The 25256-nt window shown below is 32.8% G+C and overlaps 2 protein-coding genes across 3 annotated transcripts in view; one reads left to right on the plus strand and one right to left on the minus strand.

Annotated features, from left to right (window-relative positions):
* Window positions 1–380: 380 nt before the first annotated feature.
* LOC136987850 (very long chain fatty acid elongase 6-like) lies at window positions 381–3609 on the plus strand. Its single transcript, XM_067285602.1, has 2 exons — window positions 381–500; window positions 2791–3609. Exon 2 carries the CDS (start codon window positions 2803–2805, stop codon window positions 3607–3609), a length of 807 nt encoding a protein of 268 aa, XP_067141703.1. The 5' UTR covers window positions 381–500; window positions 2791–2802.
* A 21058-nt stretch (window positions 3610–24667) lies between these two features.
* LOC136987833 (uncharacterized) overlaps window positions 24668–25256 on the minus strand; it is a 49780-nt gene continuing 49191 nt past the window's right edge. For both annotated transcript variants that reach the window (XM_067285578.1, XM_067285577.1), the window contains exon 9: window positions 24668–25004. In XM_067285578.1, coding sequence (XP_067141679.1) covers window positions 24951–25004 — 54 coding nt within the window. In that variant the 3' untranslated portion in view covers window positions 24668–24950. The remainder of the gene's footprint in view (window positions 25005–25256) is intronic.

Here is a 25256-nt window from a genome sequence, read left to right on the forward strand (position 1 = left end):
AAGATCTACATATTAAAATAACACTACAAACGATCAAATTTTTCGTTATTTTGAATCGTGTAGGAAGGCCTTTTTTAAGCCTCTCGTGTTCTCGTTTACACTTACAATTAGGGGGGTGGTTATAGTCTTCACAGGAACCATTTTCTTCTAAAAAAATTAAACAGAAAAACAGGTATTCGGCGATTATAAAAACCAGTTTTTTTAACCCGCAGTATCCGAAACCATTGGACCATATATACTGTACGTCGTAAACTATTTCGAGAATAATTATATTAATAATTTAAGTGTATAATTAATGACCCCCCTACCGATTTTTATCTCAGACAGATTTTAGATTTCCTACAGTTTTAATAAATTTAAATGAGGTATAAATTATGCGGTCGACAACGGATTTGTTGCAAGTGAAACATCGCATCATCGGGTAAAAAGTATGCTAATACAGTGAACCATACACGGCAAGTCGACACATTTAACACAAGAAACCGGTAGAAACACAGTGCGTGAGTATAATTTCACTTCTTTTTGTAAATTATACTGAAAAATGTTTACCCCTTTCCTCAAAATTACTTACTAGATTATACTTCCGTAGAAGTAAGTTATATGTATAGAAAACGTACACCCATATCCCCCTTTAGCGCCGCTGTTTAGTTTTATATTGGCACTAAACCGAGTATGGCGTTAAACCGAAGGATCGAGAGTTCTAGACGCAAATTTGAGAGCTTATAAGTCGTGTGACTTGGTGTTAAAACTACTACAAAAATTATGTATTTTAAGTAGTTCTATTGCTTAAAAAATTCTGACCTTCTATGGCGGACACCTCTCAACAACGGCCGTTTTTTCGGGAACTTTTTTGACAAATGTGAGTACAAAATTACATCCAAACTGTTTCCACCTGCAATAACGGCTGCGTTTTACGTTTCTGTCAGTGTCCGTTGTTCACAGGTTTGGTTGCAATAGAATTTAATTAAAATCAAGTAGAATTTAACAGATTTTATAAGAACTTTCTGGATTATTATATAAGCGTACGTTTAATTTAATCATTTATTCATAAAAATAATGTCGTTGAATATCTTTAACTCGGTGCATATTTAACCTAAATTTACAAATAGGGTTCCATTTCCTTTCTTAATTTATTATTTTTAAAGATTTGGAAACTTTATTATAATTAATAAAGAGAAGATTAATGTTCAATGAATAGATAAAACTAATCGTCTACCTGATTGTATTGCCTTACAATACAATAGAGATTCCCAAATTGGTAAGTTGAGAGATCGAGGGAGGTACTTTCTATTAATTGTTCGTCTTAGGTTAAATTCTGTTCGTGAAATGTTGTAAACAATATTTTAACTTCTTCGACTTTATAAACGTACCCTAAGCTTTTAAGTTCGCCTATTGCAGGTTAAGTTGTGAGTTATACTTACAATCCCTGTGTATATTACACTACTTAACAGAAAACTTATAAAATGTTATATGTGTGTAAGAAGTATGTCGAGTATAAGTGTCGAGAAGCCGCAATAAAAATGTAGAAGAGTAGCGAAACACAGTTTCGTACCGTCATACACAGTCAAACTTGCTTTACACGAAGAAGATTTGAAAGAATTGTGGTGTGTAGTTTAATAAAATTCGTGTTAAATCTCCTTTCTTACTGTATTTTCTAAATCTACTTTATATACTGAATTTACTGTATCTACAGTATTTCATTTGTTACTGTATCTCTTGTTGAACGTCCTTTGTACTGTACTCAGTATACCGTTAACAAGAAAACGAAAGACTTTATAAGAAGTAATTGAGTAACGTAACCTGTGTAAAGAAGAATTTTTCGCGTAACAGAAGCTAAAGTGGCGCAAATCTGGATATAGCTGCACCTTCGTGTAGATCAAATAACGTTGATGGCATCTTCAAACACTACACTTTATTTCTGACCTACTTCCTGCGAATAAATTACGTCAGAGAAAGTACAGTACAACTAGCCTTGCAAGGGGTGTGTGTGTGTATTTTGCTACCGGCAATTATTAATCTTGATAATGCTTCGGGAAAACTTTAATAGTAAACACATCAAAATATTCAAAGGTAACAATCGAACTTCGATTTAACGCCAATGAAAGTATGGCGCTAAATTGAGACTCCAAAGCAATCAGGTCGGCACACATCGAGTTTGAACAATGGTAACAATGTCGTTTGCATAGAAAAATCTTCAATTTTTTCTTGATAATTTGCAGAAATTAAGGTTCAATATGAGGTAGATACGTTTATTGACGCTCTACGAGGGTGACGCTATTTGGGAGAACGCTATATCGAGGTTTGAGTGTATACCGAAGTTGCATACTGTAATTTTGTTTGACGGAATTAAGTGAAAAGTATCGCCTTTACATCGTTTTTTTTCATTTCTAAAATTGGTGTGACGTTAAATTTAGGTGACTAAACAATAAGAACTACGATTAAAGTCAAACCTCAGTATACCGTCATCCTATATAACGCCAGCCCTAAAACAAGCCAGCTTATGAGCAGACATCATTTAAATATACTGTAATTCCTCTTGCTTATGATCTTTCGGTTTAGTACTAATTCCAGTTGCGAAAATGGTGGCGCTAAATCGAAGTTTGTATAGGTTATGTATTATAACGAGGTCTCTACACAAGTTCGTAAGGATAGGGTTATTCAGGAGTAAAAGCTTACCTACATTCTTATTGCTTGAAGTCCTTCCGTTTAGTCTCAAACTCGATTTAAGAACAATTTTAGTGGCGCTAAATCGAAGTTTGTACATTTATATATATTGTATTTTTCTGACAGGTGAAATTCAACATGTATAACCTTTCATCCATACCGGAAGCGTACGAATTCGAATACAGCATAAATAAATATTCTACCATGAAATGGCTGGATGAAAACTGGCACATATCGATATACGTGTCTGCAATTTACATAATTGCCATCTTCAGTTTGAGAAGTTACATGGAAAATCGGCCAGCGTACGATCTTCAACGCCCATTAATCTTATGGAACATGCTGTTGGCAACATTCAGCATCTGTGGTACCTGCAGGATGCTACCAGGTTTCTTGCACATACTGAAAGTATTCGGTTTTACGTTTTCACTGTGTGACAATGTATACGGGTTGAAACTTCAGGGTTCGTTATTTTGGGGTTGGCTTTTCATATGCTCTAAGGTTATCGAACTGGGTGATACGTTCTTCATAATCCTAAGAAAGAGAAAGCTGATATTCCTGCACTGGTTTCATCACATGTTAACGTTAATCATGGTGTGGCACTGTGCCACTTACAAGGTGGCAATATCGCACTGGACCGGTATGATGAATTATACGGTACACTCTTTCATGTATACTTATTATACGTTAAGGGCTATGGGCATTAAAGTCCCGAAATTGATAGCTATGTGCATAACCTGTATGCAGCTGATGCAGATGTTAACGGGTGTTGCTTTGGTCATGTGGATCATGGCCGTTAAATACAGTGGTTACGAATGTTATTTTCCGAGTTCTGTGTTTAAATTTGGTATTAGCGTGTACCTCTTGTACGCCATATTGTTTGGCAAGTATTTTTATTCGGCATATTTAAATTCTAATGCAAAATATTCGAAGAAAATATTGTAAAAATGTTGTATAATCCAGATTCATTTTTGCATAAGTAATTGTTATTAAGTAGTATATTCGTGTTTTATATTCACTTGTACAAATATTAACGCTAAATAAAAGTTTATTATAAATTTATATTTTTGAATTATATCTGTGTACAGAATGACTCATAACCCAATTAATGAATATTTTCCCCGTTCTGTATCCCTTTACTGTGTCGAGTAGATCATAATGAACAAAGGTTAACTTCGGTTTTATGTAAAAAGAGACAAAAATTATCATACAATAACCATTAACAATAATAGAAGGTAGCCTAAAAGTCGAAGGCCTACACCAGGAACAGTTATGAATATATATTGGTAAATTGTGTCTGTAATACGGCCAACATGTGACAAATATACAATTTAATTAATTAATTAACTAATTGCAATTTAATCTTAACAATGAATAAATGAGTTTGCCACCTTCCGTGAATCGACAAGCGTTACATCGCGTATCAACTGGTGCGTTAACCGTATCGGGTGGTGATGGTCACGTGGTATAATTTAGATTCCTGATACACGACAGGGTGTGACACAGAAAGCATATGTCAGACGTTACTACGTGGTCGTAAAGCGAGCCGCACGTTTGCTACAGGCTCAGTGTATTAAATTGAAATTACGTTCAAGTTTTTAATGATAGAGGTAACAAAACACGGCCCTCAAAAAAGGAATTTAACACAGATTTAATGGGTAATTTATATTAGTCAGTTTTAGAAAAGTGGAGTCCGCCGTATACAGGTTATAGAGTGAGGTTCGATGTATACAGTAAATATAAAAAAAAGTTGTATAAGATGAGCTTAAATTTGTAAGAATAATGTAACTTGTTTACTGTATTGTCTGTATAAATATAAATGGCCTACTTTTTGTTCTTCAACATTCAAATTGTATTGTTACTCAGTCATGTAAAACCCGGAACAAGAAGCTTCAGCAATTAATAAAACTCCAGCAACGAGTTGCGAAACTTTACGGGAAAGAGTTAAAAATTGTGTACGGCATCATATGTTATGAGATTTTATTTTTTAAATGGTTTAATTATTAATAATAACATTATAAAATAGCAAAAAGCTTAATTTAGAAGGTTGAGATGATGAAAGAAAAAAATTTTTTCTTATAATAAAAATTGCAAATGCTAATAAGAAATGAAGTCGGTCACTCGAGATAAGGTACTTGACCCTCTCTATCTCCCCACCTACCTCGACCTTTAACTGCCAAAATTTAACAGAATCAATGTTCCTAATACCTAAACCTCCCTGCAAAATTTCAGAAATTTTCGACAAAAATAACCCCCAGATACACACACGTAATCATACAAACACAGAAACCAGATGAAATTTTCTGCATATCTGGGAGTTTCGAGAACCTCTGGGGTCTAAAAGTGTGAAAATCTTTGGGGGTCATTTCTTGATCTATTGCCAAACATTTCCTCTTTTGTAGGCCTTTTTTTTTAACTCTTTCCGCCCTGTGGGCACTAAGAGGGCCTCTTTTAGTAGGCCCATTATGGGTTCGGCCAGGCCCACAATGGTGCGACCGGGTGGTGAGGGACGGGGCCCGACATATCCGAACGGACCACCCCCCGGAAAAATTCCTGGGGATTATTCGACCCGTTCGGATTCGATCCCGGGTCCCCCAGAGCGGTAGGCTGCCACCTTTACCGCTCGGCCATCCGGCCCGTTGTAGGCCTATATAGGCCTACGGTGTACTGATCATAAGTTCGCGCCTCACTAATTGTCTGGCCACATGCAGTTTTTGGGTTCTTCGTACGTGTCTCAATAAGGGCCAGATTTTTATAGAAATTCTTTCCCGGAGGTACTTCACAGTAATGTACACGTGGACGATATGCCTAGGTCCTTTTACGGTGGGTGTAAAGTAACTAGGCGTAGAGAAATCACTATAAATTTTGTAATAATAACGCAATTACAATGTAATTTACAGATCCACATACAAACCTCGATGGAAGTTTGTATTCCCTGCATGACAGCGTAGGCAGTGATCGAGAGAAACCTCAAGCTCAAAGGCAACAAAGAAGGCCGACTGCAATCTACGCTTGCTTTAGAAGCGAAAGAATATCGCTGCACGCTATGATGTAAGGAAATCAATGGTTATTGTCTAGAGATGGTGGCGTGCTGTGAAGAAATGTCATATTACAATCTGTCTGGAATCAATCAAAAAAACTAAAAGACCACAAGTTCTGTTGTAGAAGCACAGAAAAGTAAGTAGCCGTCTACCCACATCACAATTTGTGTCAGATTCATCTAGTAAGGCACTTGAAATTCCATACGATTGAAGTGCGTTGTTTAATTTATATTGCCAGGTATCTTTGATGGGGTTTAGGACATTAGTTTGATACATATTTTGGTGTAAAAATTTTATATTTTTATCATCTGTATTTATAAGTCGGTAGTAAAATCTTATTAATCTCTTTAAAAACCAAGGAAATATTTGAATTCTATTTGTTTCTGCTCTGATAGAATAACCCGGCACCGTTCTCTCAAGCTTGAATATTTTACGTAAATAATTAATGTAAAATTTTTCAAACTTATAAAAAAGATCAAGAGCCCACACCGGGCTGGCGTGAAAAAGTGAAGGAAGAATAACACCGTTGAAAATTTTCATTTGAAGTTGTACTGTTGTCCAGAAGAATTCTGTATTTTTTGTAGAAATCAATTCCGAAGGGTAGTCAGATTTTGATCTTCCATTCATAATATATAATTGTAATTGGTGGGTGTGATAAAGCAATTGCATTACAACTTTATTATATTTTTTATCTTTGTATTCTCGAGTATTACTGATTAAAGCATTGGGACCGTAATATAATGTATCCATTAGCTGGGCTATTCTAGCATTAATATCGCCTATAATTATAGTATACGGTGAAATGTGCTTCCATTCTTCATATTGGTCAAATATTTTATTCATAATTTCTAGTTGTTCTGAAGGAACGTATATCAGTAAAATTATTATTTATTAGATGATTATTATTTAATAGATAGACAAAATTATTACTCTTGATTTTTTTTCCTAGACCTTGGCTGTTCCAATTAATTATGCGTAATAAATTATCTTGTTGTTTTTCCTTATTAAGTTCCTCTTTTGCCTCATTTAGGATGTCCGAGTTAATAAATCTTTTGAAGGAATATACTCTAAAAAATCTTCTGCGTAAACCAATTGTTGCTGTACTAAACTGTCGGTTAATGTTACCTTAGGTAGCCAAAATGGCGGCTCGTCTCTAATTCCAGCAAGGAAACAGTAGAACGCACGTTCTAACCTAACCTAACCTATTCTAATAATTTGGTTGCTAATAATTATGGTAATTTATTAGAATAGGTTAGGTTAGGTTAGAACGTGCGTCCTACTGTTTCCTTGCTGGAATTAGAGACGAGCCGCCATCTTGGCTACCTAAGGTAACATTAACCTTGAATTCTATTATTCTACTGTGAATATTATTAATTTCTTCTCGAATAAACGTAAATTGGTTATCAATCTTTTGGTTGCTAGCCGGAATAAGTTCAACTATATTTAACCGTAACTCTGCAGTTGAGATGTCTGATGACTCTGGATTAGTTGACTCGGTTAAATTAGATTTAGAGTTCTCACCCGATGTATTTAGAGAAACTGTTTTCCTTGTTTCTCTATATTCGGTTGAGATTTACCTAGTATCTAGATGATTTTGCACAGTTAGACAGTTGTTTTGAACGGTTAGTAGGTGGTCTTCCTCTTTTAGGTGGTGTTTTCTGCACAGGTCCAGGATTAGGTTCAATACCCGATATTAGCAATATCAGCAATAGGGCAAAGGTAATTTTCATTACCTTTGCTCTATAAATTTAGAAATTATACCGAGTTTTTAATGCCTAACTACTTTCCACCCCCTTGCATGTATTGCGTCGCTCTACCTCATAACACATTATCACATGAATCACAATTTAATCACTACAATTTATCAATTATTAAGTAAATTTTTCAATAGTTTAATTAATAAATTTTTTATTAAGAAAAACACAAAATACAAAGGTTGGACTATTTATAAACATGGAGTTATGATACAGCTGCTGTAATACTGTTCGTTTACAATGTAGAATAATTTGCTACAGTTTTAATATAAATTCTTTTAAAATAAATATTTTATACCTTTAATACTTTTATTATACATAAATTAAGAAAATGTAATTCGAGAGAAACATATTTTACTAAAAAATTACTATTAAAAACCTCTATATCAATGTAGGCTATGAGTTCTGTTATATATCATAGACACAACGTCGTTAATTATAAATGCATACATTCTTCTCGCAAAATTAATACAGTGAAACCTGTTTAAAACGGACATTTCATTTTTTGTTTTATACAGTCGAAACGTGGGTCTGAATACACAAGTTGTAGTATTAATTAACAGAATTTACTTGCGGTTAAGTCTAAAATTTCGCTTCATCTAGGTTACATTATATAATTGGTTACCTTCTGTTTTCGCGTTAAACAGGTTTAGAAGGGTACAATAGCATTTTGGGAAAAAAACGGAGCCTTAAAAAGCTACCGTTTCCGTCTTAGACAGGTTTAAAGCCATTTTACACAGTAAGCTGTTTCATTTTAAGATTTCAAGAGTTCTCTATTTCCGCATTAAACAAGTTTTATATGTTTTACGCAGAATATCATTCCGCTTCGAACCCAGAAAAAGATCTACTTTTCTCGTTAGACAGGTTTGAAGACTCGTTATAATTTTACGTAGTAAATCGTTCCGTTTCGAGGGTTTAATTCTCTTTATGCAGGTTGTTCTGTAGGCGGGTAGGCAGGTCTCACGTTTTGTAGAGAGTCCGTCTTAGACAAGATTCACTGTATCGAATTTTTTTTAAAATTTATATTACTGTTAATCATCCATTTTTTAACTTCGAGATCTACTGAATCTTTTTCGCTGCTTTCGGTTTAGAAATATATAAATCATAAAACAATCGAGTAAATAAATAAAAATACACAGCATAAAGGAAAAGGGAGACATTAGCCATGAATACAGGGAAATCGCATTTCACTCCAATCATGTACAGGAGGAAAGAACTGAAGCAAACTATCATTCCAACGATCATCTGAAGCACTTGACAAGAAGTTAAGCAAATTGCCAAAATTCTGGGCAATTTAAACTCCAAGGTCATCAGAAAGTAATAAGTGTACATAAACGAATGCACGATGACATTCATTATGGTAAACCAATGGGCAATGGCAGTTGCACGATCGGCTAAGTAGAAAACCATGGTCATGGTGACGGCGTGGTGGTACCAGTGGAGGAATATCAATTTCTTCTTTCTTAGGATTAAAAATACCGTGTCCCCCAGTTCCAGGACCTTCGAAGAGACATACAGACTGCCCCAGAATATGGTAGCTTGGCTATTCAGGAATAAAGAGTTGTTGCAAACGGACGTTGCATATCCGTATCCAAGAGCATGGAGCTGAGTTGGCAGCAGTCGAAGCGATGCTCCTATGCTGAAGATTGCCAAAATTAGATTCCAAACTGCTAACTGCGGCTTCAAATTAAATGCTGGGCGTGTTTTCATGTAATTTTTCAGCCAGTATATTGTACAGAAGTATATAACTACTAGGTAAAGAGAAAAATGGCGGTAGTTTTGAAGGAGTTTTATGTTCTTTTCACGATCGAAGAAGTTCTCAAACTCATAGTGCTTCGGAAAATCTTCATTCTTTACTGTAGAATTATATATTTCCATCTGGAAAAAAAGAATTACAAATTTGAAACATAAACATAAAAATCTCTGAAATTTTACCATAAGAATTTTTGGCATTCTTTCTTTATTTTAATATAAATAAATAAATATTCAGTTTTAAACTCATTCATTTAAATACAGCCAAACCTGGCCACTGAGGGAGCATTAAAATGGCCATTCCTTGAAGGTTATTTTTTATGAATTTCAAGGATACTTTCCTGAAAAAATGGCCTCTGTTTAAAGGTTATTCTTGCAGTGGAGCAAGCATCTTGAAAACTGACCTGCACACACTTAAAATATCGTCACAAATCTAAACAATGCAAGGTATTTAGGGTAAAATACCCTAAATATGATTTTTCTTAATGAACGATCGTCGTATTTATAATTCTTTTAACAGAAGAGACATTTTACTTTGTGCCCTCGTCTTTAAAATTTGGAGTCTTTCACCCTCATGAAATCTTTCTGTGGTATTTCTTATAGTGTATTAAGGAGGTAAAGAAAATGAAAGCGAATTTTACAGATGAACATGATAAATAATGAGAATTTTTGAAGCCAAGTATCGTTATAAACTCTCGCTTTTAGAAATTTAATAATCTCTAAAGGTGCTTGCACCCCTGGTTAAGAATCAACGTGATACGTCACACTAAAAGTTTGAATAGAATCAAAGATTTAAATATTTAAGAGTAATTCTCTCTTTTAATACATTTTATGCGAGTAAAACCTCGTTATACCGACCCCTTATATAGCGCTTCAATGAATATTCATATACAGATGAGTGATTTCGTGTTGTTATCACCAAATCATCCGTGCTTCAAACACTAAAACTCTAACTTATTGTTGTTCAGAGTACTTCTTCAGTTTAACGCGCACAATCGATTTAATGCTAACTCCACAGGCGCTAAATCGAGATTTATCTATTCTAGCAATTCATTGTTTAACAAACCCAATTGGTATTTTCCAGCTAAACAACTTTTACGAAGATTGCGTGTGGAATGATTTGTTTTTTCCCGCATATAAAATCGCAACATTCGATAAAATTACTTGATAAAGGTTCGATAAAAAAGCAGTTAAATAAACTGTATAAGGCAACCAGTTTATATCGCAGCCACACTTCGATTTGTCGACATCTGAAATTGCACTAAATCGAGTGTGGCGCTAAAACCGAGCGCTTCAAATAATAAAACACGATGCACAAGGTCATCTAATTTGACTATGTTCATCAGAAAGTCACGTGATTCGGTCATAACAATGTCCGTTCGCGCTTTATAAGGGTGGCGATATAACGAAGTATAGGTGTAATCAGTAATTAACGGATATTGACGAGTACAGATTAGGGAAGAAATCCCGGAATTATTCATGGACGGTAAATCAGGGTATGTCAGGCTCTGTTCCTTATCATTGTGAGCCTGGTAAAAGCCAAAGTGTGCCTCAAATAAGGGATTCATTAGGGCATAAAGCCAAAAAGGAATTTACATGTACTCATTCGGAAGAGTCCTTCACGTATATATTTATATTGGCGCTTTAACTACGCTAGCTTTATATTGGAGTGCGCTATATCGAGGGTTGACTTTACATAAAATTTTAATGTTAAATCTAGTATAATATAATATAAATCGACTTATTTTTTAATGTTTCGTAACTTTATATAAACCGCATTGGGTGACCTTGTCACGCGACAAGGGGTGAATATAATTTAAAAATGACGTAATTTTATTAATAATTTATGGAAAGATCGCCTCTAAGAAGTGGAATTTGGGAATTTTCTGTTACCAAATTCCACTTCTTATTATAATGACGTGAATTGAACGACATAACTCTAAGAATTCTTCTACACGACATGTTTTTACAGACCACCCCAAAAATACCCCATATTTCGTGGAGGGATGTTCAAGTTGGATCAAGTGAGATGACGAACACACTTTTACGTAAATCTGACGTCATTTTTTACACTTCCTCACTGTAAAACTGAAGACGTGATGTCAAATTTACGTAAAATATGCTCAATATTCGGCCAAACGTGCGGAGTTTAAGTACAGTAAAACCTCCGAACAACGGCCACTGGCCGTTGTTCGGCGGTTAATTTTCTTTTATAATTTTGCATAAATTTTCATTAATTAACATGGAAAAATTTTTTTCTGTAATTCTAGAGAAGAAATTCGTAGCATAACGGTCGAGAAACACGGCATTTCTATGAAATGGCACTCAAAAGTTATGACAAGAATTTCTCAATTCCTCACACGTATGACGTAAAATTACAGAAAAATGATTAATAATACTAATTATTAATATATTTTCTGTATATTTTTGTACGGAAGAATGCATATATTTAACATAACGTTTCGTTTATGCATATATGAGCAATTCATTGGTGCGGTGCCAAAACTAAAGGCCAAAAGATGGCCGCTTAAAGCGAAAAATCTTCAGATAAATAATATAAAAAAAACAAAAAACAACCGAATATTCTAACGAATTAACCTACTTTATACCGGGAAGATATTCGAATTAACGCAATTATTTTTTTCTTTTTTTTAAAAGAAAAAGCTTCGATAAAAGTCATCTAAAAATTTATAAAATGCATACCCTCGGGTCTACAAGTATATAAAACCGCATATAACGCGATTTAAATCTACGATAATTTTCCACTTCGCTAACCGCATATTTTTGCGATGGAACTGATTATAAAGTAGGTCTTTAATTTAACGTTTAGTAAATATAAAATTGACTTTAATAAATTGCGAAGAAGATAATAATAAATTTTGGTCGAATTTCACGTAAAAATTAGCTTTTAAAATGGCGAAAATCGAGTATAACGCGCACTCGAAACGGGATATTTTTGTCCGGTTAACACAGTTTCGCATAAGGAAGAAGCACTATTTACATCATTTCCTATAAGAAAACCAGTTTTTCTATTTTTTTATATAGGACTTTCCCTTTCAGAAATAGTTTACTGTGTATAATTGTCGAGATTTTCGTTTAAATCTACGTTTAAAATCTACACACAAACTACTTAACATGTGCTACGTCGTCACCGGTGAGTAGCATTAAAATGCCATTAATGTAATATATTTAAAATTTTACAGAATTTAATGTACTTTCTGTACATATATATACATATGTGTGAATTTTTTCTTCTATCAGGAAATAGTCTCTTGCAGAAGTTCGATAGCATTAGTGGAATTGCTGATTTTCCTTTACACACGTAACTCTCGGTGACACTTTCGTGAATTTTTAAATAAAATGTATAGAGTTTACTTTATAGAAATGGCATATAAAATATGTAAAAACAATTTAATTTATATTTTAAAAAATTATTTAAATATGCGGAACAGTAATTAGCCTCAATTGTTGAGCAGTTTGTTTACTTCTCGCACGGTTTTTAATTATTATTTTAGTGAAATTATCTACTTTTTTATATTATTTTTAACTAGTTTGTTAAAGTTAGCATTTATTTAACTAGTTTACAGTAGAATTGTACTTAAATCTGCACTTTTTACTAAAAAAAAAAATCTGTGTTTTTTACTCAACAATATGTGCCTACCCTCTATACCCTGTATTAAAAGTGTACTGTACTGAAAAATATCTACACTGTACTCAATAAAATCGGCAAGTACATCTGTACTTTAACTTTAAAACATAACTTTTATTAGATTTAAATAAGTTCCTTAACCTACTTACACTAATTTTTATTTTAATAAATAAAAATAATATGCTAAATTTATCTTTACTCATAAAGAATTAAATAACTGTTCACATAAGAATTAACTCATTTCGCGTACATTTTCCTTATTCTATATATTTAAAACAGTACAAAAATAACATCTTCAATTGTCAAAAATTATAAAAATACTTTACGGAATTAACCGTAATAATTAAAAAGGAAAAAGGTAATTCTAATCAAATTAGTAAAGTTGTTATAACGTAATTTTAATTGTAATAAAGTAAATTAATTATTTATATAGTAAAAATATAGTAAATAAATTTATTAATTTTTCTATTGATCAGTTATTTACCTTTTTCACCGTTCAGGGAGGTTGTTTTACTTTCCTCTTCCCCTTCTGAAAGCTTAAAATGTTATAGAAATGATCGCAGTTGCTCCCAATAATATAATGTTTTGTCACTTCTGATTGGCTGTACTTTTTTCCTGTTTGGAATCCAGTTTCTTTTAGACGGTGTCTTACGTTCTATTAATACAACACAGGTTGTAGTTTACTAGAAAATTATGAAATCCTTATCGAATCGATCGAATTTTAAGGAAAATATAAGGCTTCTATAGTCGATATATACAGTCACTTATAATAAGGTGTACAGGAATAAATAATTTATATAGTGTACGTCTCTACACATGAATTATTCATAAAAATTTTTCCATACTGGAGGTGTTTTTCTGGTTCAAATCTTCTTGTTAGTGTGAAATTATTCATTGAGTTATTTTTAATTGGGGGAAATCTGTAAAATTTTGAGTGTAACTTGCTAAATTTTCCAAGAACGTGATGTTTATTAATGTTAATGTTACCTTCGGTATTCGTTATTCGGGGGTTTGACACTATTAAGAATATTTATACAATTATTCATGGGAGAGACCTACATCCTAAGACTGATGGTAGTGGTGGAGGATTTATTATAAACTTTTGTGATATTTATGAAGATATCACGTACCAATTTTGGTATCTCGATAGCTGCACGTGCTCGTGAAATCGTCCATAGATTTTCATATTCCGTGGATTTGTAAATTCGATGACACGTGGACGAGGTAAGCGACCGACCTCGATTTTTTCGACTATTTTACGAGAGGGCCAATCCGTAATAAGGTCAATCAGCTGCACGAAGTTGGAAACGCAGTTTCGCTCTCGATTAACCGTGAAAAATCACGAGGTTCGTGACTTGGATCCGAATCCGGAGCCCTCGAGCTTGCATGAAGATATCCAATTTCGCGGGTCTCATACATCGTAATAGCCTCATAACTACGCAGCTATGAGGCTATCTAATGAAACTACACGCTACTTAAATATTTGAGTGAAATTTCATGAAATTACTTTTAAGTTTTTCACTCTTATTTTCTGTACAGGAAAATTGAATTAAATTTTATATTATTTATTTATTTTTTATTTTTTCCTGTTTCAGGAGGGGAAATCTTTTGGAAATGAAATCTAACAAAATAAATTAAATAATCGATGTTTCGGTTCAGTGGTTTTCTTTTCAAATTTTGGATTCAGCGTGCCCCAAAAGTCAGTTAACCATGTTTTCTTACCGCGTGTTTTTCTGCGTGTTCCAGGTGTAACGCGAATGTAAATGATAGCCGAGTTTAAATTGTGTTTCTGTTTTAAAAACTTAGTAGAAATATTGATTAATTTATTTTATTAATGGCACCATAGGCATTACAATGGTTAACCGACTTTTGGTCCACTCTGATTTCGTTAATATTAGAATAGTAAAGTATAGTGAAGTGTAATAGTAGAGTAGTAAAGTATGGTAATATAGTAAATTGATAATAATAAACAACGCTTTTAGCCCACGACTATAAATTTGATAGTGTTAGATAACCTAAATAAATAGGACTTAACAATTGGAGGGGTTATCACACCAAGGCCGAGAGAAAAAAAGACTAGATCTTTAATAATCATATTCAAATTTAGGTAAGTATGCATTTCGGGTACAGGACCCCTCATCAGCTTACAAACACATGGCACAAACGTAATAATTATAACACCAATAGTTAACCAATACAAAGTGTTATCTAATATATACAGTGCACTGTATTTACAGTATTTAATGTAACCCATACACTACAGAACTATAACAATCAAGAATAATAAGTATAAATATTAATACAATGATAATGAGATATATGATATTATTTGGGATCAGTAAATGCCTTATTTTCTCCCACATTCTTTCCAAATTCTGGTAGACGGTTGGACTATTAATAATAAATATTGTTTAATTATATTAAAAACATAACGGGAGGAAAACTAACAAAAATTATAATTATATGTTATAATTATTATGTTTGTGCCACGTGTTTGTAAGCCGATGAGGGATCCTGTACCCGAAATGCATACTTACTTAAATTTGAATATGATTATTAAAGATCTAGTCTTTTTTCTCTCGGCCTTGGCGTGATAACCCCTCCAATTGTTAAGTCCTATTTATGTGTTTATTTGCTGAGCGCTGTTAAAGTTATAAGTCCTATTTATTTAGGTTATCTAACTCTATCCAATTTACAGTCGTGGGCTAAAAGCGTTGTTTATTATTATCAATTTACTATATTACCATACTTTACTACTCTACTATTACACTTCACTATACTTTACTATTCTGCTAGTAGAGTAATAAAGTGAATTAGCAAATTAATAACTTACTAACCTCAAATTTAAAATACAGGGCATGCATAAAGTCTGGAATCGCGGGAAATTTTCCATAGAGGTTTACAGATTTCTAATAAATGGAAATAATTCCTCATTAGTTCCAGGCTTTATGCATACTCTATAGATAATTAACAATGGATTAAATCGTGCGAATCGCTTTGTTGGCTGAACAATGTATAGCAGATGAAACTGACTACTGATTACGTCACAGATAGTACCGTACATTGCTAAAATCGTTAATAATTCGATAAATTCGAAATATATTCGAAATTTTTAGTTTTGTGCACATCTTTAGAGGTCACGAGGTTTGAACTCAGACTTCATTTCTGAATTTGTCAATGAGAAGAATTGTGTAAACTATGACTTCACCACCTATACCATAAATTTTTTCATTGACCCCCCATACAACACTTAGTAAGTTAACCACCCCCCGGATAGATCTATTGATACCATAGAAGGTATCCTCATAAGATCTGAGGATCTGAGTAGTGTCACGTGTTACGAATTGATTCACTAAATTACTTGTTGGCACATGATATTCTTTAATATTACGTCTTTAGATAGAAATTTAAGTGTAATTTTAAAGGAAAACTTTGAAATGTTGTTATTAAGTTATTATCATTATTATTGTTAAATAAAAATATCAAAGATGGGTTTTATAACTTAAAAAGGAAATGGAGGAAACTCGTTACAGAGCGAAAACGAAGTAATAAAAATAGATAACACATAAATTAGAAAAATTAAGATAAAATCTGGAAATTTTTATATTCTAAAATAATAGATATATCCTGCTGCAGTAAATAATACAAATTGCAATAAATTTTAATTAAGAAAGAATACAAATAATACAGTGAAACTTTGATTTAGCACCGCATTTGTTGGATTCCGAATGCGCATTAAATCGAGTGTAGCGTTAAACCGAAATACATTCGTTCACACGTTATGCTGGAAGTAAGAGGATGTCGCTATTTAGAAGGACAATATGTAGAGAATTGACTGTATGTAAAAACTGAAGCGCATACAAACAAGACCATTTAGTCCAAGCCCTAACACATAGAAGCCCCATAATTTAGTGATTTGAGTATAAATCAATACAATGATAACAAGAAAACTGTTTTTATTTGTTCTATTTACATATTTTTGTGGCTTTTGAAAAGAGTGATCTTGTGACTGATCCACATCTCTCAGGCTCTGGTAAATAAGCCTGAGAGATGTGAATCGGGCCCTCATTCTATGAAAATACAATTGAAAGCCTCACTGTATGCCAATACAATTTAAAGCCTCACTTTATGAAAATAATATTTAGGTCCTTAGGATTTAAAAATAATTATTCAGTTGAGGGGGGACCAGAAAAAGGCTAAATCCGGCCCTGATTAAACCTATAATTTTATATTATAAAAAGTAATTACGAAGTTTGCAGTTTATTTTTCCTTGACCTTTTGTCCTTTTTTTTTTACTATTTTGTGAGTAAATAATACGAATTAATTTCTTTCTTTCCTCTAGGAAAAATAGAAATAATTTTTTTTTCACATTTAAATCAAATCTATTATTTATTTTTTAGGCGTTTCTATTTTCCACTTAAACCGTAAAACTTACATTTCAATCTGTTATAAATGTATAGAAATAAATCAAAATTTGTTTAAGTATAACCTTGCTATAACGTCCCCCTAAATAACGACACCAATAATAATACTTATGGATAATTATAAGGTGCCAATCAATCTCAAACCCGTGCGTAGACCTAGCTACTGTGAATATTTCTTATCGAGATGCATCGGTTTAGCGCCACACTCCATTTAGCGCCACACTCCATTTAGCGCCGATCTCAGACGTACGCAAAAATGGGAAAAACGTTAAAGCGACATACGAATATAATGATTTGTACTTTACCTTAACGTACAAAACACATAAAAACTTCTGTTTAACGCCATTATATGCTTGCCCCCTAAATCGGCTCTAAATGCCGTTTGGCGCTAAACTGAAGTACCTCAATAAGAACTGCGTAATAATGAGATGGGTAATTTAAAATTCACGCGATTTAGGGGGTAAAGAAATGTGTTTTTAGGTAAAAATTCGCTAGGAAAACCGATTATTATATATTGGTTGGCGCTTTATAAAAGGGTTTCGCTATTTAGGAGGGCGCTATATCGAGGTATGATTAATTAACCGAAGTAACCGAACTTTTCACTTGTATTTTACCAATTTCTTTTGATGTAAGTTTATTTTTAGAGTAAGCATTTTTTAATTTCAAGTGTTCCTATAATTCCTGATAGGAGTGAATGTTTTATGAAGTAGAAAAGCAATTTATGCGGTTTTTATGAGGTAAACAATTGGCAAATGTCAACTTCAGAAGGTAAGTTTTGCAAAGGTGTTTCCCTGTTTCTTGATTATAGAGAATTTTATAAAATTATTATTATTACTTGAAATTCTAAGACGTTTTTGGAATTAAGAGTTAAAATTAATATAAAAATAAACAATTCTTCATTACAATAAAACATCGATTTAACGGACTTCCCTTTTCCCGAAATCCTTTAAATCGAGGTTTAATTTGTATTATATTGTTAAGTTAATTCTACTTGTATTAATGGTTTGATAGTCTAGAACAGTGATTCTTAACAAGAGGGCCGTGGCCCCCTGGGGGTCCATAAGAAGTATGCCAGGGGGCCTCCAAATTATGCAAAATTTCCTTCAGAATAGTAGTAGGCTTAGTAGTAGGCTTTGAAAATTTAAATAGATAATGAAATAATAAAGTTATGATTTACATTTATTATATAAAAAAAATAAAGCAATAATAAAAATATCAATTTATTATAGATAATATAACAAATATAAATTATTATTAAAAACATGAGGGTCACAAAAAATTATTAAATATTTGTTGGGCCAGGAGTATAAAAAGGTTAAGAACCACTGGTCTAGAACAGCGGTTCGCAGTGGCCCGCGGGCAAACTCCACCCCTTTAACAATTGTTTATTGTAATTTTTCATTGTATCTATTATTTTTATTTTACATATGTTGATGATACGTGAAAAAGTTGATGATATAACATAAAGAATTGGTGTGTAAAAATTCTTTGTGTTGTCGGATATTCCTTTTATATCATCCGCTCTCGCAGTGTTTTTCAGTCAACTAGACGATCGTGATCGACTTCTTGAGCAGGCTAGTTATAAATCGTGAAATCGTGAAATTTGACCCTGTTTATGCACTATCATATTTCATTTACTCCTGTATATACACCATAAAATTTAATTCACCCCTGTTTATACACCATCAAATTTAATTTACTTCTGTTTATGCACCATCACATTTCATTTGCCCCTGTTTATGCATCTTCGCATTTCATTTAGCCTGTCATTCAGAAAGTTTCTCACCCCTGGCTAGAACATTATTAGACTAACCACTATTTTGTAACTTATTATGTTTTAATTTTTACTATTTTCGTAATAAAAAAATCCCTTGCAAGGCCTTTCCCTTGAATTACCTTCATAAAAATTCCTTTAATTAAATTTATACAATGTAAACCCCCATATGACATGGCATTTGACATTGTACAAGGTCAACGTTAGTATTAAATTCTGAGTAAAGTGGAACAAGGTTGACAGGGCATAGGAGGCCTCTATGAAGGCGAGAATCTTACTTCTGAGGTAATTTTACTGTCAGCACGCTCAACCTGTATATTTTCGTCCGAGCGCCGCGCTCATTGACGTTAAATTTAGAGTTGTGTGACGTCATTTTTAACGGAATTAGTAAGCGCGGGTGTGCCGCTGATGGCCAAGTGATTATTTCTTTCATTCTCATTCAACACTAAGAGAGAATCAACAACCTTACTTAAAATATTCCACGTAGTGCATCCAGACATTATAAGAAAAGAAAGAAAAATAATCTTTTGTATTTAATATCAGCAATTTTAAACTCAGTTAAATTACACTATAAAAGAGCAACGTCAGGTCTATTCACTGGGTAAAACAATCGCATTAAATATGTATTATATATATATGTATATTCTGCTATACTCTTATATACTGCATCTGATTTCATATATTACTTCGTGTAAACCAACATGAATGAGCCTTAATATGCCAACATCCATGGGCAGTATAAAAAGCTGTTTTAGAAAAGCCACAGGTCGTTCAGGAGCAGTATACACCTATTACATCAGAATCACCTATTACATCATTTACTCAATTTGGCACGGATTCTACAAGATGCCGAAGTGCTTCTAAGTCCAATGCACACAGGACTTTCCTTTAGTTAGCTAGATTTGACAGAAGTGGACTTTGCTGACAGATCTGTCGTTCTAACATGTCCCATATCTTCTCGTTGGGGTTAAGATCTGGGATCTGTGGTGACCAGGGTGGGTGGTAAAAGTCGTCTTTATGCTCCCTGAAGCACTGCTGAACAATTCTTGCACGATAAACAGTAGTATTGTCACGAAAGAAAGAGCCACCACATGCAGGAAAAAAATGCAACATTGCAGGATGTTCCTGACTAACCGTTTTAGACCCAGAGTTACTTCTTTTAGACATCAACTGCGGGTTATTTTTCCACCGATTGAACACTCGGAAACCTTTGGAAAAAACTAGTCAGTTCTATAGTTCATGATATCGTGACTCCAGCGAGACGGCACCACAATCAGCCCTTTTTGAAACGTTGTCAAGTTCTTCACTTTTTCCATTTTCATAAACTTAATGACCATGCTGATCAACAGAATTCTTAAATAGAAGCTCACGGACATGTGGTAACTCACATGACTCCAGCTGCAATATAAGCTGCAAATTACATTTACTTAATATGCATGGGGTTTCTAATTCATTGGCCAGTGAGTGTATTTTTTTCAAAGATCTCAATTTTCTTTTTTCTTTCATTTTTTGTAAAGTTTTAAATAAATAAAAACCAGTTTCTCATAGAAAGTCCTCTCAACGTCTCAAGAGGCTATGGGATGCTGTGGAGCACTTACGGCTGTGATGTGAGTGCCCTGACGTACCTAAGAAACATGGTGAAAAAACATTAATGATGACCGAACGAATAGCATACGTTACTTCGAAGAAAAGAAGAAAAGAGGAGTTACCCCTTTTCTTCTTTTCTTCGAAGACTTTGTAGATTTCGTTATAGTGTAGTTGCTGTAATTGGAGGTTTGACTAAACAATAAAAGTGTCAAATAAAGAAAATGAATGCCATAAAAATCACTAGATATAATAAAAATGTAATTAAGTGTAATTAATAAGAAAGTAAGTTTCGAAACTACTACAACAGTGAAGAAATTATGTAAGAAAACACCGAGTAAATTATTCTATAAAATAAGTAAATTATTCTTTATAATTACAGTAATATTACTATAATATCATTCTAAATGTAAATATATTGTCAGAATACAAAATACAATTAGACGATGGCGATTATCTACTTAAATATTGATTAATATCTACTTCTGCATACGTAAACTGTATCGTATCATTTATTGTATTGGCATATTATTCTATGTTTTTAGCTGTAATTTTTTCTGAATCAAAAACAGTGTAACGTTAAAAATACAATTAAATATAAATCTTATTGTCTTGTATAATCTTATAGTATATATCTTAATCGAGTCTTTTAAGTAGATGCAATTGTCTAATTGTATTTTGTATTCAAGGAAATGTTTACATTTAGAATGATATTATAATAATAATTACTATAATTATAAAGAATAATTTACTTATTTTATAGAATAATTTTTATATTATTACTCGATATTTTCTTACATAATTTCTTTATTGTTGTAGTATTTTTGTAACTCATTTCCTTATTAATTATACACTTATTTACATTTTTATTATATGTAATAATTTTTATAGCATTCACTTTCTTCATTTTAAACTTTGTTTTGCGTACTCAAACCTCCAATTACAGCAACAACCTAATAACGAGGAAGTAAAGTTGGAAACTCCCAATTGCGTTTACTTCGAAGTAACGTATGCTATTCGTTTGGCCATCGTTATTTATTTATTACTTTTTAAATCAATTTTTCAGTTTCAATTTTATTCCTAAATCCTGTGGTGATCTACCATCCACATCACCCCCATAATTGCTCCATAGCGCCAACATAAATGTGCCATAGAATCCCCAGTTTCTTGAGACGTTGAGAGGACTTTCTATGAGAAACTAGTCGCTATTACGTGAAGAAAACCCGGAAAACTTTTCGTAAATTTGCTGGTAAAATTTTTCCAAGTTACTAATTAAACAACTGTCCTTGACGATGATAATACATTGTCATTTATTTGTAGAAGACCGTATTTATCCGTACCGGATAATGTTTTTAAGTTGGTGTTTTTCCATACTGGTGTATTTACAAAAATTTAGATTGGCTGAAACTTGTGTTAGAAGGGTGGATAAATAACAAATGGTAATAAAACAAGTGGCATACGCTATTTTAGAAAAAAAAAAAAAATGCGATTGGGAGTGCCAATTTCACAAACCTCCAACAACGACCATTTCTAAACAGCCTTCATTTTTCAGAAACTTTTAAAAAATAAAAATGTATGCATAATAACCTCCGAACAGTTGCCATTTTCCGGGTAAAACTTTACAAAATCCAACCTGGAAACCCCCGGGAGAACAGTCGTAATGTCATCTTACGTACAAAAGGTGACATAGACACGCATACAAACTAATCTCAATGATTTTCTTCTTTACTTTTACTAATTTAAGTGGGATTGTAGAATTAAAAGGAGAAAGGAGTGCCTCCCAGGAGGAATTTCTAAGGGAAACTGACTTCTATTTAGATGTCAAGCATGCGAAGAAATTCCGGAAAACTTCACGAGGCTCGAACCCATGATCAAGTTACCCGTGTTTAGTGGTTTTATCCACTAGGCCAGTGGTGAGCGACTTTCTTTATTAACCAATATCTTTAATTAAACGAATCCTCATTCGAAAATAGTAAGTTTAATTAACTGAGATTTATAAATGAATCCATCAGTCACCGAATTGTCGCGGGTTCGCGCCTGACTAATAGACTATAAATGTGACGTTTTCCGGATATTTTCACGCGTGTAACACCTTAATAAAGGCAAACTTTTCATAGAAACTGCTCAATTTAAACGTGGGATTGTTTCAAGAGGTAGCGTCAGGGAGATGCTCCCAATTGGCAGATGGTTCACCTGTTGCATTTCCTTACCTCATCGATCCTACAACTGAAATTTTAGGGTGATTTAAACGAAGAATGAAACCTAAAACCCATAAAGATGTCTTGCACATAAAACGTAAGGATTAAAATTTTACTACTTCCCCTTCCTTATTTTTCGATGAAGGCTCTCAACAAGGGTTTTTCATCACATCCGGTTAAAGTTATTTGATTCTATGGATAATTTCGATCAATGGGTCAGTTTCCTTTTTCCATTATAATGTGTAATTTTATCAGTTAAGTGCTTTAGACCAGTCGTTTCATTGATTAGAAAAATCTTAAATCCGGTTCTTCTCTACGTTAAACTGGGTTAAGTAGAGGATTTATTTATGTGTAGCGTGTAATGTAGTAGTAAAACAAATATATTTCTAATGCTTTTATTAAAAATAACAATAGTTAAATTACTTCACAGTTTACATTTCAACCGTAAAATATAATTAATAGAGAGGCCCTTCGCGCTTCTGTAGCATCGAAAATCAATTTATGCTTATGTCTCTATGCTCACATGTAAAAATTCTATAAAATCAATAAAATAATAATAATTTTGCGTGTTAAATGTTAATTTTTCACGAGAAATTTACGATAAGAAATAAGTTTAAAGCATAATTAAATTAATTAATAAAAAAACCACAGGCCTATTTTCTCCGTTTATATTTCATTTCCGTGTTTTTATTTTAAAAATTTCATTTTTATTATATTATATATTTTTAATTTATCGCCTGTGTGCAGACTGAGCTTACGTAACAATTTATAACGAATCCTTTTAATGAACTTCATCCCCCTTCATCGCGAACGTAACAATACATTCGGTATAAAAGGGAGGAAGGTGTTACGAGCATCCAATTAAACACAGCTGTGAATGATAAGTATAGAGACGAACCCTTTGCTTACATATGACCCTGCAGTAATCAAGTGGTTAATTAAATTTTCAAGTTTTATTTTAAGAAATTTCTTAAGAAATGTAAAAAATTGAGTAATTTTATTACTGTTTTCGCTAATAGATGCTATTTAATGACGTCAAAACGTTTAAATTTCGCCATATTACAAGAGAATGGTGTTTTCTTGGAACAATTGAAACATTTATTTAATATTTTTTAGGTAATAAATTTAATTACTTTAATTATTTACATTGTATTTCGAAAGATAAAAAACATGGACATTAACTGTTTTATTGTTCGAATTTTTTATTTTTTTCGTCAAATTTAAAGATATTTTCTATAATAAACTTCAAAGAAGTGTAGAGGAACACCCATCAACACGTGTTGCGTGAATGCCACGAGTTGGACGATTATGTATCACAAATGACATTCATAAGAGATAATTATGACGACGTAACAAAGATAAATCCGCCTATTGTCTGAACAGTAACCACTGATAAACCACTAAATACTAGTTTATCCACTCGGTCGAGGGTTCTTACCTGAACACACCTAAATTGGGACAAAATTCCCTATATAAAATCCCCTTTTGACAGATTAAGTGTTGCATTGCTTTATTCCATCAATTTAATCCCCCTTGTATGTATGGAGACTTCTAAATCACCCTGTATTTTTTTTTATGTACAGTCCAAACCTCGATTTAGGCCACCCCCGTAGAACTACAATGAATAATCACTAGCGGAGTTTCCTGTGTGTGGATCTCAATATTTTATATAATTCTTATTGTTCGGGATACTTTAATATAGTGTCAATTTCGGATAATTGTATCTTTCGTGGGTTGGTAACTGGCGCTATATCGAGGTTTGACTATACTATAACGAAAAATCTGAGTCTGAAAAAAACTCTTGCTAAATTAGCATAAAGATTTATTTATTTAAAAGCACCATTCATTTATCACTTTAAAAAGTTTTGAATATTCAATAATGGAAGGCGTATATTGCTTAATGGTTGTCTTCTTTTTTCCACAACATACAATAAAAAGACAATTAAATATTATTATTATTACTATGATTATTATTATTAACATGCCAGTAATTTGAATTTCTTTTACAAAAAGATTAGGTTTAATTTAGTTATTAAACATGAATAAACTCTTTATAAAAAACCAGAATATTCATTAAGACAATTGGAAGATGTGAAAGAATTGCTCGTTTTCACTGTTTTCTCCACACTTGAGGTTTTTGTAGTTCTTCTGTCTTCAGAAATATCTGTAAGAAGAAAAATTTTAAATGTTTTAACATAATTAATTAATAAACATACACGCGATTAAATGAAATAATTGGGTTTCTGGAATATTGGCAGTCCTCTGCGAGATATTTACGATAGATTCGCGTAGAAATTGATTAATGGTTTTATTATCTGAAAAACGATTGCTTAATAAAGTGAAATATACACGAAATCAGCCAATTTCTTCGTGTTTTATCTGGCTAAACAATGTAATAACCAATCTTTCGGTATAA

This window comes from Centruroides vittatus, unplaced genomic scaffold (genome assembly GCF_030686945.1).
Source record: "Centruroides vittatus isolate TY-2023 unplaced genomic scaffold, ASM3068694v2 scaffold_2802, whole genome shotgun sequence".
In the NCBI taxonomy this organism is placed as follows: Eukaryota; Metazoa; Arthropoda; class Arachnida; order Scorpiones; family Buthidae; genus Centruroides; species Centruroides vittatus.